This window comes from Prionailurus viverrinus, chromosome B3 (genome assembly GCF_022837055.1).
Source record: "Prionailurus viverrinus isolate Anna chromosome B3, UM_Priviv_1.0, whole genome shotgun sequence".
NCBI classification, from domain to species: Eukaryota; Metazoa; Chordata; class Mammalia; order Carnivora; family Felidae; genus Prionailurus; species Prionailurus viverrinus.
This window is the reverse complement of record NC_062566.1, coordinates 110,621,749-110,634,387: the sequence shown is the minus strand read 5'-3', so window position 1 is coordinate 110,634,387 and position 12,639 is coordinate 110,621,749. Positions and strand designations below refer to the sequence as shown.

Below are 12,639 nucleotides of genomic sequence, written 5' to 3'. Positions count from 1 at the left end.
GTCACCTACTCCTTCCATCACCCTTTGGACCCTGTCATCATAACTGTGTCAGTTTCAGAATCACTAATTCAAACATCTTCTTTACAATCTCTTCTCCTTCCAAATTGTCTGTTAACTACTCCTACAGCTTTTTTCAACCTCATTGGCACCTTCATTCATTGACCCTCATCAGCTTTCTTTCAATTCCTTTCTTGTTCTCCCTCCTTCACTTTTTTTTATTAAAAAAAATTTTTTTAACGTGTATTTATTATTGAGAGACAGAGTGTGAACAGGGGAGGGGCAGAGAGAGAGGGAGACACAGAATCCGAAGCAGGCTCCAGGCTCTGAGCTGTCAGCACAGAGCCTGACACGGGGCTTGAACTCACAAACCTCAAGATCATGACCTGAGCCGAAGTCAGACGCTTAACCGACTGAGCCACCCAGGTGACCGACTGAGCCACCCAGGTGCCCCTCCCTCCTTCACTTTTAAAGTTTATTTATTTGAGAGAGAGAGAGAGAGACAGAGAGAGAGAGACAGAGAGAGAGAGAGAGAGAGAGAGAGAGAGAGAGGCCTGTGGGGGCTGGGCTGGAACCCATGAACCGTGAGATCATAACCTGAACAGAAATCAAGAGTCGGATGCTCAATTGATTGAGCCACTCAAGCACCCCTCTTATTCTCCCACCTGATCTAGGTTAGATTCCATGAACTATAATTTCACTGTTTTGTCAACCTAAACAACCCTAAACTCCATTGTTCCTCTTTTTTTTTTTTCTTTTTTCAGTTCATCTACCCTGGAAAATCCCAAACCTAAATGAACTGTTTTCTTTACGGCCCTGGTTATGGGCAGTTTGTATACTGCTTATTGGTTCCAGAGAATGTCCAAATGAGCCCTAAACATCATTCAGGTTGGGTCATCTTGCTCTCCTGTTTTCTGTTAATTCAATCATTTCCTCTCTCATCAAACTTTGGTTCCCCCCTTCTTGCCCTATATTCTCAGTAGATGACCGTCTTCCTTGACAGAAAAAAGTAGAAACTATCACATGGGCACTCCCCATCTTCTTCCTATAATCTTATAATCCTACCTTCACCTGTACCCATCCTGTCTTCTCTCCTTCCTACATCAGTGAAGGAGCAGTCCTTCCTTCTAACTAGGGCCAAATTCTTTTACTGTGCTTTGTATCTCTTCTGCCCTGCTTCCTCAGAACTCCTCCTTGTAGACTGCACAGTCTGGTTTCATCTGTGTATCTTTTTCAATTTTTCCCTCTGAACAGGGTCCTTCACAATGTTTTTTAAACATTCTCAACCTTTTTTTTTTCCCCCATTAAAAAACAAAGGGGGCACCTGGGTGGCTCAGTTGGTTGGGCGTTGGACTTCAGCTCAGGTCATGATCTCACTGAGTCTGGGTAGAAGCCCTGCATTGAGCTCTGTGCTGACAGCTCAGAGCCTGGAGTCTGCTTCAGATTCTGTCTCTCCCTCTCTCTCTGCCTCTCCCCAACTTGCACTCTGTCTCTGTCAAAAATAAATAAACATTTAAAACAACAACGACGACTACGACAACAACAACAACAACAATAACAAAACCTTCCTGGATCCTAATTTCCTTTCTAGTTACTCATCTAACTGCCTCCATTTTCCTTCCTTCCACTCACTGTTCAGCCATTTGGGTCCCACATTATCATACCCCTGAAGGAGCTCTGATTGAGATCCTGGGTGTCTCACTAGTGAAGCATTGGTGTCAACAAATCCAACATTTTTCAGTCATCTTGTTGACTTTTCACCAACAATTGACACAATTGATCATTCTCTCCTTGAAATGCTGTTTTGTCCCAGGTTCCATAACAATACTTCTCCACTTTTTTTTTTTATACTTCTGGCTAGTATATCCTCCTTGCAAGTATATCCTCCTCTACCCAGGCATTAAACCCAAACGTCTCAATACTAAGCCTTCTCTCTTCTTCCCACTTGGTATCACTCCTGAATATTCTTGTCCATGCCTAAGACTTTACCACCACCTCACGTCAACAACTCCAGCCTTGATCGTGCCTCTGAGCTCAGGCTACTATCAATTTTTATTGGAAGTCTCAGAGGTACCTCAAATTCAATATGTATGTAACTGAACTCATGGTTTCTCCCTCAAAACTTAGCTTTTTCCAGGGGTTCTATATACCTAGGCATTTCCCTAATGTCTTGCCTCTACTCTCTCGAATCCATCACCAGATTCTTTTTATATTAAATACGTCTACTTCTCTCCAACTCCACTTTTAGTTGTCTTGTCTAAGCTACCATATTTTCTCCCCTGTATTACTGTAAAACTTCTTAATCATCTACTTCAATCCACTCCCAATCCTTTCTTCTTACAGCAAAATAATCTTATAAAATACATGTTTGATCATATAAGCCCCCTGTTAAAGAGCCTTCAGTGACTTTTAAAGACTGAAGTCTTTAATAGGGCCAGGTCCTTGCAGAATCTAGCAGCTATCTAACTTCACCCTCACCTGATACCATGTCCCCATCCCACCTTCAGCCACACGGGCCTTCTAGGTTTCTCCCCACACAGAGCCTTTGCATGTGCTGTAATCTATGCTTGGAGCACCTCCCTCCCCCAACCATCCACTTGGTCTCATTCACACCTACCTGTCCTTTAGATCACAGCTCTCTTTAATGTCTCTGATAGGATTCTCTTTAATGTCTCTGATAGGATTCCCTCTTTTAATCTCTCACTGCCATCATCATCATAGCTAATAGTCATGTTTAATACAAATTGGACACTGATCTAAGGGCTCTACCAATAAGAATTTATTTATCATAACAACTCCATTGAATGCACGTGGAAACTGAGGTATCACATACTTTCATGTACCACAACTGTTATTTTCCTTACATGCAAAATGGAACAATACTACTTTCTTCCCAGGGTGGTTGAGAAAATTAAATGAGTCTATAAAAGACTCAGAACAGTGCCAGCCACATAATAAATGTCCAGTAGATGTTAGCAATTGTTATTGTTGTAATCTTACATTTACTGCCTGATTATCCGATTAGACTCTGTTTCTGTCCTGTAAGTACTTTGAACATTGGTTCTTCTTTTTTGCTATTATATCCTTTATGCCTACCCAGGGCAGTGGCACACAGTGAATGTTCAATGAACATTTCTCGAATGAATGAATAATTCATGTCCAACTGCACAGGATTGTTAGAAGGCTAAAAGAAATGTGTGTTAGGTACTTTTAAAAACTACATAGGGACATAGAGATGTTAAACATTTAAAGGGTAAACTGTGATGCTAATGTAAGCATGACCAGAATCTTGGGAGGAAAAAAAAAAAAACCAAACTAATATGGGTTAGATTTATCAGAGAAGGGATTCATAGATGTATAGAATTTGGATGGATGAAGTGGACCTCAAGATATGTAAAGGATTGTCGAGAGTACGTGGAGATATATAGGGAAGTAGTTGGTATGTGATGAACAGTAACAGGAAATCTAGTTACAGATTTGGCTGAGACATATCACAGAGGGACTTCACAGGCAGATAAAGGAGTCTGGACCCGGCATGAAAGAGAAAAGGGAGAGTCTTGAGCAGGAGCATTTCAGGAAGATTCCTTCATCCAACTACTAGTGAGCCAGGAACTCTTCTTCATGCTGTAGATTCAATGGTGACCCAAACAAACTTTGGATGGTGAAGGGATTTGACCAGGTGATTTCTGAGATCCCATAAGTTTTATCATTTTGTGATTTGAATAATAATTATCTTCCAGCAAACTCATCACCAGCTCCAACTCAAATGGGATCTGTAGTTAAGAACATTAATTATGTTCATGTAGTTTATTCAGAAGGAAGGGGGAAACATTTCATAAACACACGCTGTGGTCAGTTCATTTTCCAGCAGCCTATCTTTGATTACCACTGAATCCATAAAGGCAATTTAAATTTGACTTCTGTACCAGAGAATCTCCTTTTTTCTCCTTGGGCGTACTTTACTTTGGGGAAGGGGAATTGCCCAATTTTATTTTCCAAATGGTATTTGAACACTAAAAATGCTCAGTAAACATTATAAATCCATGGGACCATTTCTGGAAAAGAAATCTTGGCTATATGACCACATACCTATTGCAATACACAATAACTATTTTTAACAGTTTCTCATACCACTCACTAGGGGCTATTCATATGGAAGCCTAAAATTAAAAATAATTAAAAATAAAAGTAAAAGCAGCTGGCTCATGATGATTTTGTCAAGGAAACTTCAAATATACAAAACCCAGATGGTTAGTATAGAATATCATAGAAAATGTCACTGAATAATCCTGGCCATTGAGAATTTCTGTGCACTTTCACTCCATAAAGTTTATTTCAAACTAGACTTCATTCACCATGAAGAATTATGCATGGCAAACTTGAACTAAACATCTGGAAAGTAAGTTGGAATATGATTTGAAAGTTCTAATAACAAGTAATATTCTAACTTTACTGAATTCAATTACTACACAGCCTGGGAATTCATTTCAAGACTTGTGAAAAATCCCCCCTTTAAAAAAAGAATTAGAAATCAATGAACAGAAGGAAATTTGGGAAATTTGGAAATATGTGGAAAATAAACACTCTCAAATAACCAGTGTGTCATGGAAGAAATAAGGGAAATTAGCAAACACCTTAAGATGAATGAAAATAGACAACATACAAAAATGTACAGGATGCAGTTAAAATAGTGCTTAAAGAGAAATGAAAGAAATAGGGTTGCCTGGGTGGCTCAGTCGGTTGAGCATCCGACTTTGGCTCAGGTCATGATCTCTGCATCAGACTCTGTGCTGACAGCTCAGAGAGCATGGAGCCTGCTTTGGATTCTGTGTCTCCCTCTCTCTCTGCCCCTCCCCTGCTTGCACCCTGTCTGTCTCTCTGTCCCTCAAAAATAAATATAAAAAAAAAAAGAGAAATGAAAAGCTGTAAACGTCTATATCAAAAAGAAAGATTTCAAAATGTAACAGGCTTCCAACTTAAAAAATTAGAAAAAGACTAAACCCAAAGCAAGCAGAAGGAAGTAAATTATAAAGACCACAGAGAAAATAAATGAAAAAGAGAAGAAAAACAATAAACAAAACCAAATGTTGGTTCTTTGAAAATATCAACAAAATTGACAAGTCTTTATCTAGACCAAGAAAAAAAAAGAGATGGAAAATCCAAATTACTAGAATTAAGAATGAAAGAGCTGATATTACTACCAACAGAAAGAAAAAAAATTATAAGGGAGTATTATCAAAATGCCAACAACTTGAATAACCTAGGTGAGTTCCTTGAAGCACACAAACTACCAAAACTGAATCAAAAAGAAACAGAACATCCGAATAAAACTGTAACACGTGAAGACATTAAAGCAGTAATCAAAACCTTCCCACAAAGAAAAGCCTAGGCGAGGTGATGTCCCTAGTAAATTCTACCAAAAGTTTATTTAAAAAAAAAAAAAAAAAAAGCTTTATCTTCTTTTTTTTTTTTTTTAAAGTAAACTCTACCCCCCAACGTGGGCTTAAACTCATGACCCTGAGAGCAAGAGTCCCATGCTCTACTGACTAAGCCGGCCAGGTGCACCACTACCAAATGTTTCAAAAAGGTTCATGCTAATCCTTCACATACTCTTCCCACAAATAGAGAATGGACTTCCTGGCTCCTTTTATGAGGCCCTGATCCCAAACCAGACAAAGATATCCTAAGAAAACCAAAGACTAGGGCCGCCTGGGTGGCTTTGTAGGTTAAGTGTCCGACTTTTGATTTTGGCTCAGGTCATGATGTCACAGTTGTGAGATCAAGCCCGTTGCTATCACTGTGGCTACTAAGGGCTCTGAGCTGGTCCTGGAACCAGCTTAAGATTCTTTTGGGGTGCCTGGGTGGCTCAGCTGACTCCAGCTCAGGTCATGATCCCATGGCTTGTGAGTTCGAGCCCCACGTCAGGCTTTGTGCTGACAGCTCAGAGCCTGGAGCCTGCTTCAGATTCTACGTCTCCCTCTCTTTCTGCCCCTCCCCTGCTCCTGAACTCTCTCTCTCAAAAATAAATAAAAACATTAAAAACATTAAAAAAAAAAAAGATTCTCTCTTTCCTATTCCCTCTGCCCTTCCCCCAGCTTGCTAGCACACACACCCTTTATCTTAAAAAAAAAAAAAAAAAAAATACTAGCAAGGTGAATCCAGCAATGAATATAAAGGATTAAATATGATGGCCAAATAGGGAATGGAAGATTGGTTTAACAAAATCAATCAACATAATGTAGCAAAGGACAAAACCATATGATCATCTCAATGAACAAAGAAAAAGAATTTGACAAAATCTAACACCCTTTCATGATAAAAAAAACATTCTACAATTTGGAATAAAAAGGAACTCCTGCAACCTGATAAGGGAATCACGTGACACCTACAGCTAACATAGTATTTGGGGGTGACTAAAAGATGAAATCTTTCGCCCTAATATCAGGAGTAAGACAAGATGTCTGTTATTACTACTTCTATTCAACATTGTATAGAGGTTCTGGCCAAGTCAGTTGGCTAAGAAAAAGAAATAAAAGGCATCTGGATTTCTAGGAGTCTAGAAGATGATCTTGTATATAAAAAATTTGAGAAACATACACAAAACTTTAGAGCTAATAAATTGGTTAAGCAGGTTTGAATGATACAAGGTCAATATATAAAAACCTATTGCATTTCTATTTTTTTTTTTACATTTTTATTTATTTATTTATTTATTTATTTTTTCAACATTTATTTATTTTTGAGACAGAGAGAGACAGAGCATGAACGGGGGAGGGGCAGAGAGAGAGGGAGACACAGAATCGGAAACAGGCTCCAGGCTCTGAGCCATCAGCCCAGAGCCCGACGCGGGGCTCGAACTCACGGACCGCGAGATCGTGACCTGGCTGAAGTCGGACGCTCAACCGACTGCGCCACCCAGGCGCCCCATACATTTTTATTTATTTTTGAGAGAGAGAGAGAGAGAGAGAGAGACAGCACACATGTGGGGGAGGGGCAAAGAGAGAATGAGACACAGAATCCAAAACAGGCTCTAGGCTCTGGGCTGTCAGCACAGAGCCCCACCTGGGGCTCAGGCTCACAAACCATGAGATCATGACCTGAACCGAAGTCAGACGCTTAACCGACTGAGCCACCCAGGCATCCCTTGCATTTCTGTACACTAGCAATTTGATGAGGAAAGAACAGTCTTTTTAGAAAAATGGTGGTAGGACAACTGGATGTCCGCATGCAAAAGAACAAACGTAGACCCTGACCTCACACTGTATGAACAAAAATGAATTTAAAATGGATCATAGACTTAAATGTAAGAACAAAAACTATAAAACAATATCCTCTGATTCTATATATCTTGTTGGAGGAATTTGTATTTAAATAGATTTTTTTTTCAAAATGAAAATTGACTGCTGTCTATTTGAAATGACCAATAAATAACATCCTTTAAAATTTGAAAGTCAAATTATATGTATAGTTAAGACGTTGATCTTTGTCTGAGTTAATATCTCTTATCTATGAGTAGCAGTTTATCTTACTTTAGAGTTGAAAATGTTTTTTAAATGGTTACTTATTTAGAGAGAGCATGCATGTACATGCGTGTGAATGGCCGGGGGGGGGGGGGGGGAGGAGCTGAAGGAGAGAGAGAGAGCAAGAGAGAGTGAGAGAGAATACCAAGCAGGCTCCACTCTCAGTGCAGAGCCCGGCCCTGGGCTTGATCTCAGGAACCATGAGATCATGACCTGAGCCAAAATCAAGAGTTGGACGCTTAACCAACTGAGCCACCCTGATGCCCCTAGAATTAAAAATGTTTTAAGTGAAACATTTCTGATGATGGTAGATTCCATATGTAGCTCTTAATATGCTAAAATTTAGTAAATGTGTGAGAAGGGTCTTAGTATTTTCTTAGTTGTTTTTTTAACAATTTCTTTTTTAAAATTTTTTACATAATCTCTACACCTAATGTGGGGCTTGAACTTAACCCCAAGATCAAGAGTTGTATGCTCCACTCATTGAGCCATCCAGATTACCCCTAAACAATTTCTAATGTTTGAGCATTTCCTTAGCATCTAGTCAGTTTTTAAAGATTCTTTACTCCTTCTTCAGTGATAAGCAGGACCAAACAAAATAGAAATCAAAGAACAAATGAATTTCTGGGAACTCTATGTTTGATCAATATTCAACCCATGGTGGAGCAAAGAGTAAGGGTTCCCATGTTAAGTAATTCCCATATCTAGATTTTTTCAGAATGAATTTTCAAAACAGCATTTTTCTAGAATGAAATTCAAAACAGTGTCAATACACTGGCGTTTCTGAGCCTAGGTAAGAAAAATAAGAATTTTTCACTCTTCTTCCTTTTTCTCTGTGCATTCTATGCAGTGGTTAGATTATTCAAGAGTCCAATTTCATTTGCTTTTTTTTTTTTTTAATTTTTTTTCAACGTTTTTATTTATTTTGGGACAGAGAGAGACAGAGCATGATCGGGGGAGGGGCAGAGAGAGAGGGAGACACAGAATCGGAAACAGGCTCCAGGCTCTGAGCCATCAGCCCAGAGCCTGACGCGGGGCTCGAACTCACGGACCGCGAGATAGTGACCTGGCTGAAGTCGGACGCTTAACCTACTGCGCCACCCAGGCGCCTCTCATTTGCTATTTTTGAGCTAAGTACACTGGACTTTTCACAATGAATGCCTATATCAGAAAGGCCAAGCTCATATGGTCACTGAAGTTGATTAAGTGTTATATAGTTACGTACAATATTATTAGTTTGCAATAAATGACACAAGAGACTATGTTAAATTCTTAATAAAAGCAAATAGATATCGTGGGGCTTGATCTTTTGAAGCTGGGCTGTATTATAGGTAGAACCGCCAGATTTAACAAAAGATACAGGATGCTCCAATTCTATTTGAATTTCAGATAAACAATGAATAATTTAGTATAAGTGTATCCTAAAAATTGCATAGGAAAAACATATGCTAAGAAAATATTCATTGTTTATCTGAATTCATATTGAACTGGGCATCCTGCATTTTATCTGGCAACCCCAATTATGGGAAAAGAGGGAGAGAGATTTTATGCATTCTCCTTACAAAAGGCTGCCCAGACTAGCAGTAGGAAATAAACAGACTGAGTGGTCCTCCATTTCTGTCCTGGTTGGTCACTGAACAGTTAAGGAAGTTTCTAGCAAAGTCCTAGAATTGGGCTGGCTTGTGATCAGATTCTGGTCTATTTTTAGGCTGTGGTAAATGGGACAGTTATTCCAGGGATTGGGGAAAAGCAAGTCACATTTAAAGTTGTGGAGAGGAGATATATGCCTAAGAGGGGAGAGGAGAGTGTGTCATATATCGCCACAGTAAAGGCCACTTCAACCACATCATTACTGTGTCCATCTCCTCCATCCCAAGCAAATAAGGTAGGTATAAGTGATGTCTCATTAATCTGGAAGGTGCCAGATGACTCCTGCTTTTGAAACTGTGGATTGAGTATGCCAGGCAAAGGAACAGTGAGATGGGAAACTGGCCTTGAAATCATCTCCACTGCAATGAAGCATAGATATCTTAAACTCAATCCTTCCAAAACTGAAGTCATTACCTTCCCCTCCAGATTCTTCCTCACTCCCTAAGTTCATTCAAATATTCAACAAATATTCAAGCGGCCACTAAGTGCCAGCACGTGCTGGCTCTGGACACACGGGTAAGCAGACAGACATGGTTCCTGCTCTCAGCTTATAGCAGAGTTGGGGATGCTCTGCTAAAATCACACAAATACATGTTTAATTACGTTATATTGCTATGAAGAAAAGATATTGGGTGCTAAAAAATCATTAATCAAGCTGGTATACATACTGTTACTGATCTTTATGGGGCTATTATAATGCATAAACACTATGAAGCATCCGGAGAACAAAACTTTTTAAAACAGAAAGCACTACACATTGTCTGTTTAGGAAAATCATATTCCATTAGAACCATGATTTCTGAAATCTGGTGAATTTCTAAGTTCAGCAACATTTGTTAAAACGTTGACCTTTAACTTACTCGCATATTTGTTATTGGTATAATTACTTATTGCAAAAAATAGAAGTAGGTGATTTTGCTTGATTGGGTGTCCTCTTCCATGTTCAGTCCACCTTTCATGGCTGCGTGCGCTCAACTGCCCATGCGCTATCTCTGATACAGAGGATGGAATTCCTGCTAAATTGGAAGGGCAAAAAGGACACCTGCCTGTTTTAGTAGCTCACCATGGTTTATTTTAACGACAGGGGATAGGTTCTAGGAAAAGTACAATACACTGACAGGGGGATTTTACTGTATCTGGTAGAATTCCAAAGCACTTAACACTCAGTCTCCTCACTGGGGTCAACGCGGGGAGGGAGGCTCCCCGCCTGCTGAAGTGCAGCTACTTCTGGCCTGGAACGTAGCTGCTGGTTAACAGCTGTACAGCCTCAGAGCTGTACGCTCAAGACCTTGAAGAGGAGCTCACTGCACCCAATTAAATAACGGATGTTGCTATTTTCGAATAATGCTTCTTGTATCTTGCGAATGTACCTGTTACTCATGGACAGTACTTTGTGTCTCAGAGCTTCTCAACTCAGTTTGGGCGATTTTCGCCCCATGTATTAGGCCCCGCCCCCCTTTCCCATATACCACTCTATTATTATCTATTATTATCTACCAGACCGATAGCCTTTTTACTGAATGGCTGAGGGAAGGGAGAACTGCACTGGGGTGGAGGTGGGGGTGGGCAGTGTTAAAAATTTACTTGGTGGGGAAGGGACGGGTGCACTCACAAAACCCCCAAGCGGCCTTACCCCAAGTGTCCAGTCCTAACTCCTGGTTCCCTTCCCTTGGACAGGGTTCGGGCGGCCCCAGGATGAGACGAACCGAGGGAGGGCGACCAGAGCCTGTCCTCCACCCGTCTGCCACTCCGGGCTGCATTTTCCCCACCGGAAAAAAAGAGCGGGCAGCCGACCTCGTCCCGGAGCCGGGCCCGCCGGCGGCGAAGGAGTGCCGGCCACCGGGGGAGGAAGGCGAGCCCGCAGCCCCGCGGCCGCTCGGTTTGTTACGCGCCCTCAACTTCACAGAGTGCGGCCGCTCAGGGGGCGCAGCGCGGGGAGGAGCTGGGGCGGGAAAGCCGCGCCGCCGCCCGCGGTCTCCAGGCCAGCCGCCCGCGTTCTTCCGGCCAGCAGCCCGCGGCGGGGGAGGGGCAGCCGCCACCCGCGTTCTCCCGGCACCGGCCGCCGGCGGAAGGGCCGCGCGGCGCGGAAGCGCGGCCGCAGCTGAGGATCAGCTGCTGGAGGAGGCGGAGAAGGAGAGGGAGGAGCCTAGGGGGGGAAAGGGAGGGAGGGGACCCTCTGGAAGCCGCGAACGCCACCGAGTGTCTGCACACCTCGCTCCGTCTGCCATGGCTGGTTAAAGAACCATCCGGATCGCAGCGCGGGGGGAGGGCTGGGTGGGGGGAGAGCGGCGGCCGCGCGTGAGGCCGAGGGAGGGGCGGCGGCGCGAGCGGCGGCGGCGGCGGTTCCAGCATGAAGAGGAGAGCTGGCCTGGGGGGCAGCATGAGGTCAGTGGTGGGCTTCTTGTCCCAGCGGGGCTTGCATGGGGACCCCCTGCTCACTCAGGACTTTCAGAGGAGACGCCTGCGGGGCTGCAGAAACCTCTACAAGAAGGACCTCCTCGGCCACTTCGGCTGTGTCAATGCCATTGAATTCTCCAACAATGGAGGCCAGTGGCTGGTCTCAGGTAAATCAACCCCCTTCCCCGCCCCGCGCCTCCCGGCCCCTCTCCACCCTCCCCTTTCGCTCTCCCTCGCTACCCTCCTTCTGCCCTCCGTCCCCACCCCCTCCCTCCTCAACCCCCCTTCTGCGGTGGGAAGGTTTGGTGTCAAATTCAAACCCTTGCAGGGGGAGGGTGGGGAGGGAGAGGATGTCTTCTGTAAAAAAGACCTAAAATGGTTGACAGGTCCTTAATTCGCTTTATCCCAAGTGTAAAGTGGTCTCTCCTGATGACTGCCCTGGAAGCGTGGGTCGGGGAGGGGGCGAGACTACCGCCTGACAAAGTTTGATGGGAAACTCTTCCTCGGTGTACTTTAAAAGGTGCGGGGGGCATTTTGGGGATTCGGAGGGGGAGGAGGCCGAGGCGCGCCGGAGGCCAGGGGGAGCTCGAGTCCCCGGCGCCGGCGTCCGGGAGAAGGGGCCTGGGGGCCAGGGGGCCGGGCGGTGACAGGGCTGGCCGCCCAGGGGTCGCGGGCCGCGACTCGGGGGCTGGCTGGGTGAGCGAGGAGAGGAGCCGGGCGGGCGGGTGGCTGTTGGCCGCCCCCTCGACGCCCTGAGGGGCCCGGCCCCATCTCCCTCCGCTGTGGTGGCCTCTTCCGCGTCGTGTTTTTCTTATGGTGTGGGCAGTGCCAAGGACTCTGGAGGCTGAGGGGCACCCGCCTGAACTTGAATGCGCAACTTGTGAGGCTGGGGGTGGTGGGTGGGCGACCCTGGGAGACTTGTTGGCTGCAGCCCCGCGCCCGCAACCCCTTTGCCCGCGGCTACCGTTGCAGGTAGTCTCCGCACCTCCTCCCTCCCGCCCAGCTGGGCTGGGCTGCCCCCGGGCTCCCCCTCCGGTGTGGGGAAAGTGGCGAAATCGAGGCCGGGGCTCCGGCC

The 12,639-nt window shown here is 44.1% G+C and overlaps 2 protein-coding genes across 7 annotated transcripts in view; one reads left to right on the top strand and one right to left on the bottom strand.

The window, feature by feature from the left end:
• The window catches only part of EXD2 (exonuclease 3'-5' domain containing 2), an 89,633-nt gene extending 78,370 nt beyond the window's left edge, over positions 1-11,263 (bottom strand). For 2 of the 3 annotated variants that reach the window (XM_047861181.1, XM_047861182.1), the window contains exon 1: positions 10,801-11,263. The gene's annotated coding sequence lies outside the window, so the exon portion shown is untranslated. The remainder of the gene's footprint in view (positions 1-10,800) is intronic. The other variant, XM_047861179.1, reaches the window with a different exon arrangement.
• Positions 11,264-11,422: 159 nt separating this feature from the next.
• Positions 11,423-12,639, top strand: part of DCAF5 (DDB1 and CUL4 associated factor 5) — a 104,216-nt gene continuing 102,999 nt past the window's right edge. Inside the window, exon 1 of one of the 4 annotated variants that reach the window (XM_047861172.1) lies at positions 11,423-11,552. Coding sequence is in view for 2 of the 4 variants with exons in the window: in XM_047861174.1 (XP_047717130.1) it covers positions 11,518-11,731 (214 nt within the window). In the remaining 2 variants the exon portion in view is untranslated. Of the gene's footprint in view, positions 11,732-11,934; positions 12,085-12,639 lie in introns of those variants that run through there. The other 3 variants (XM_047861174.1, XM_047861170.1, XM_047861173.1) reach the window with 3 other exon arrangements.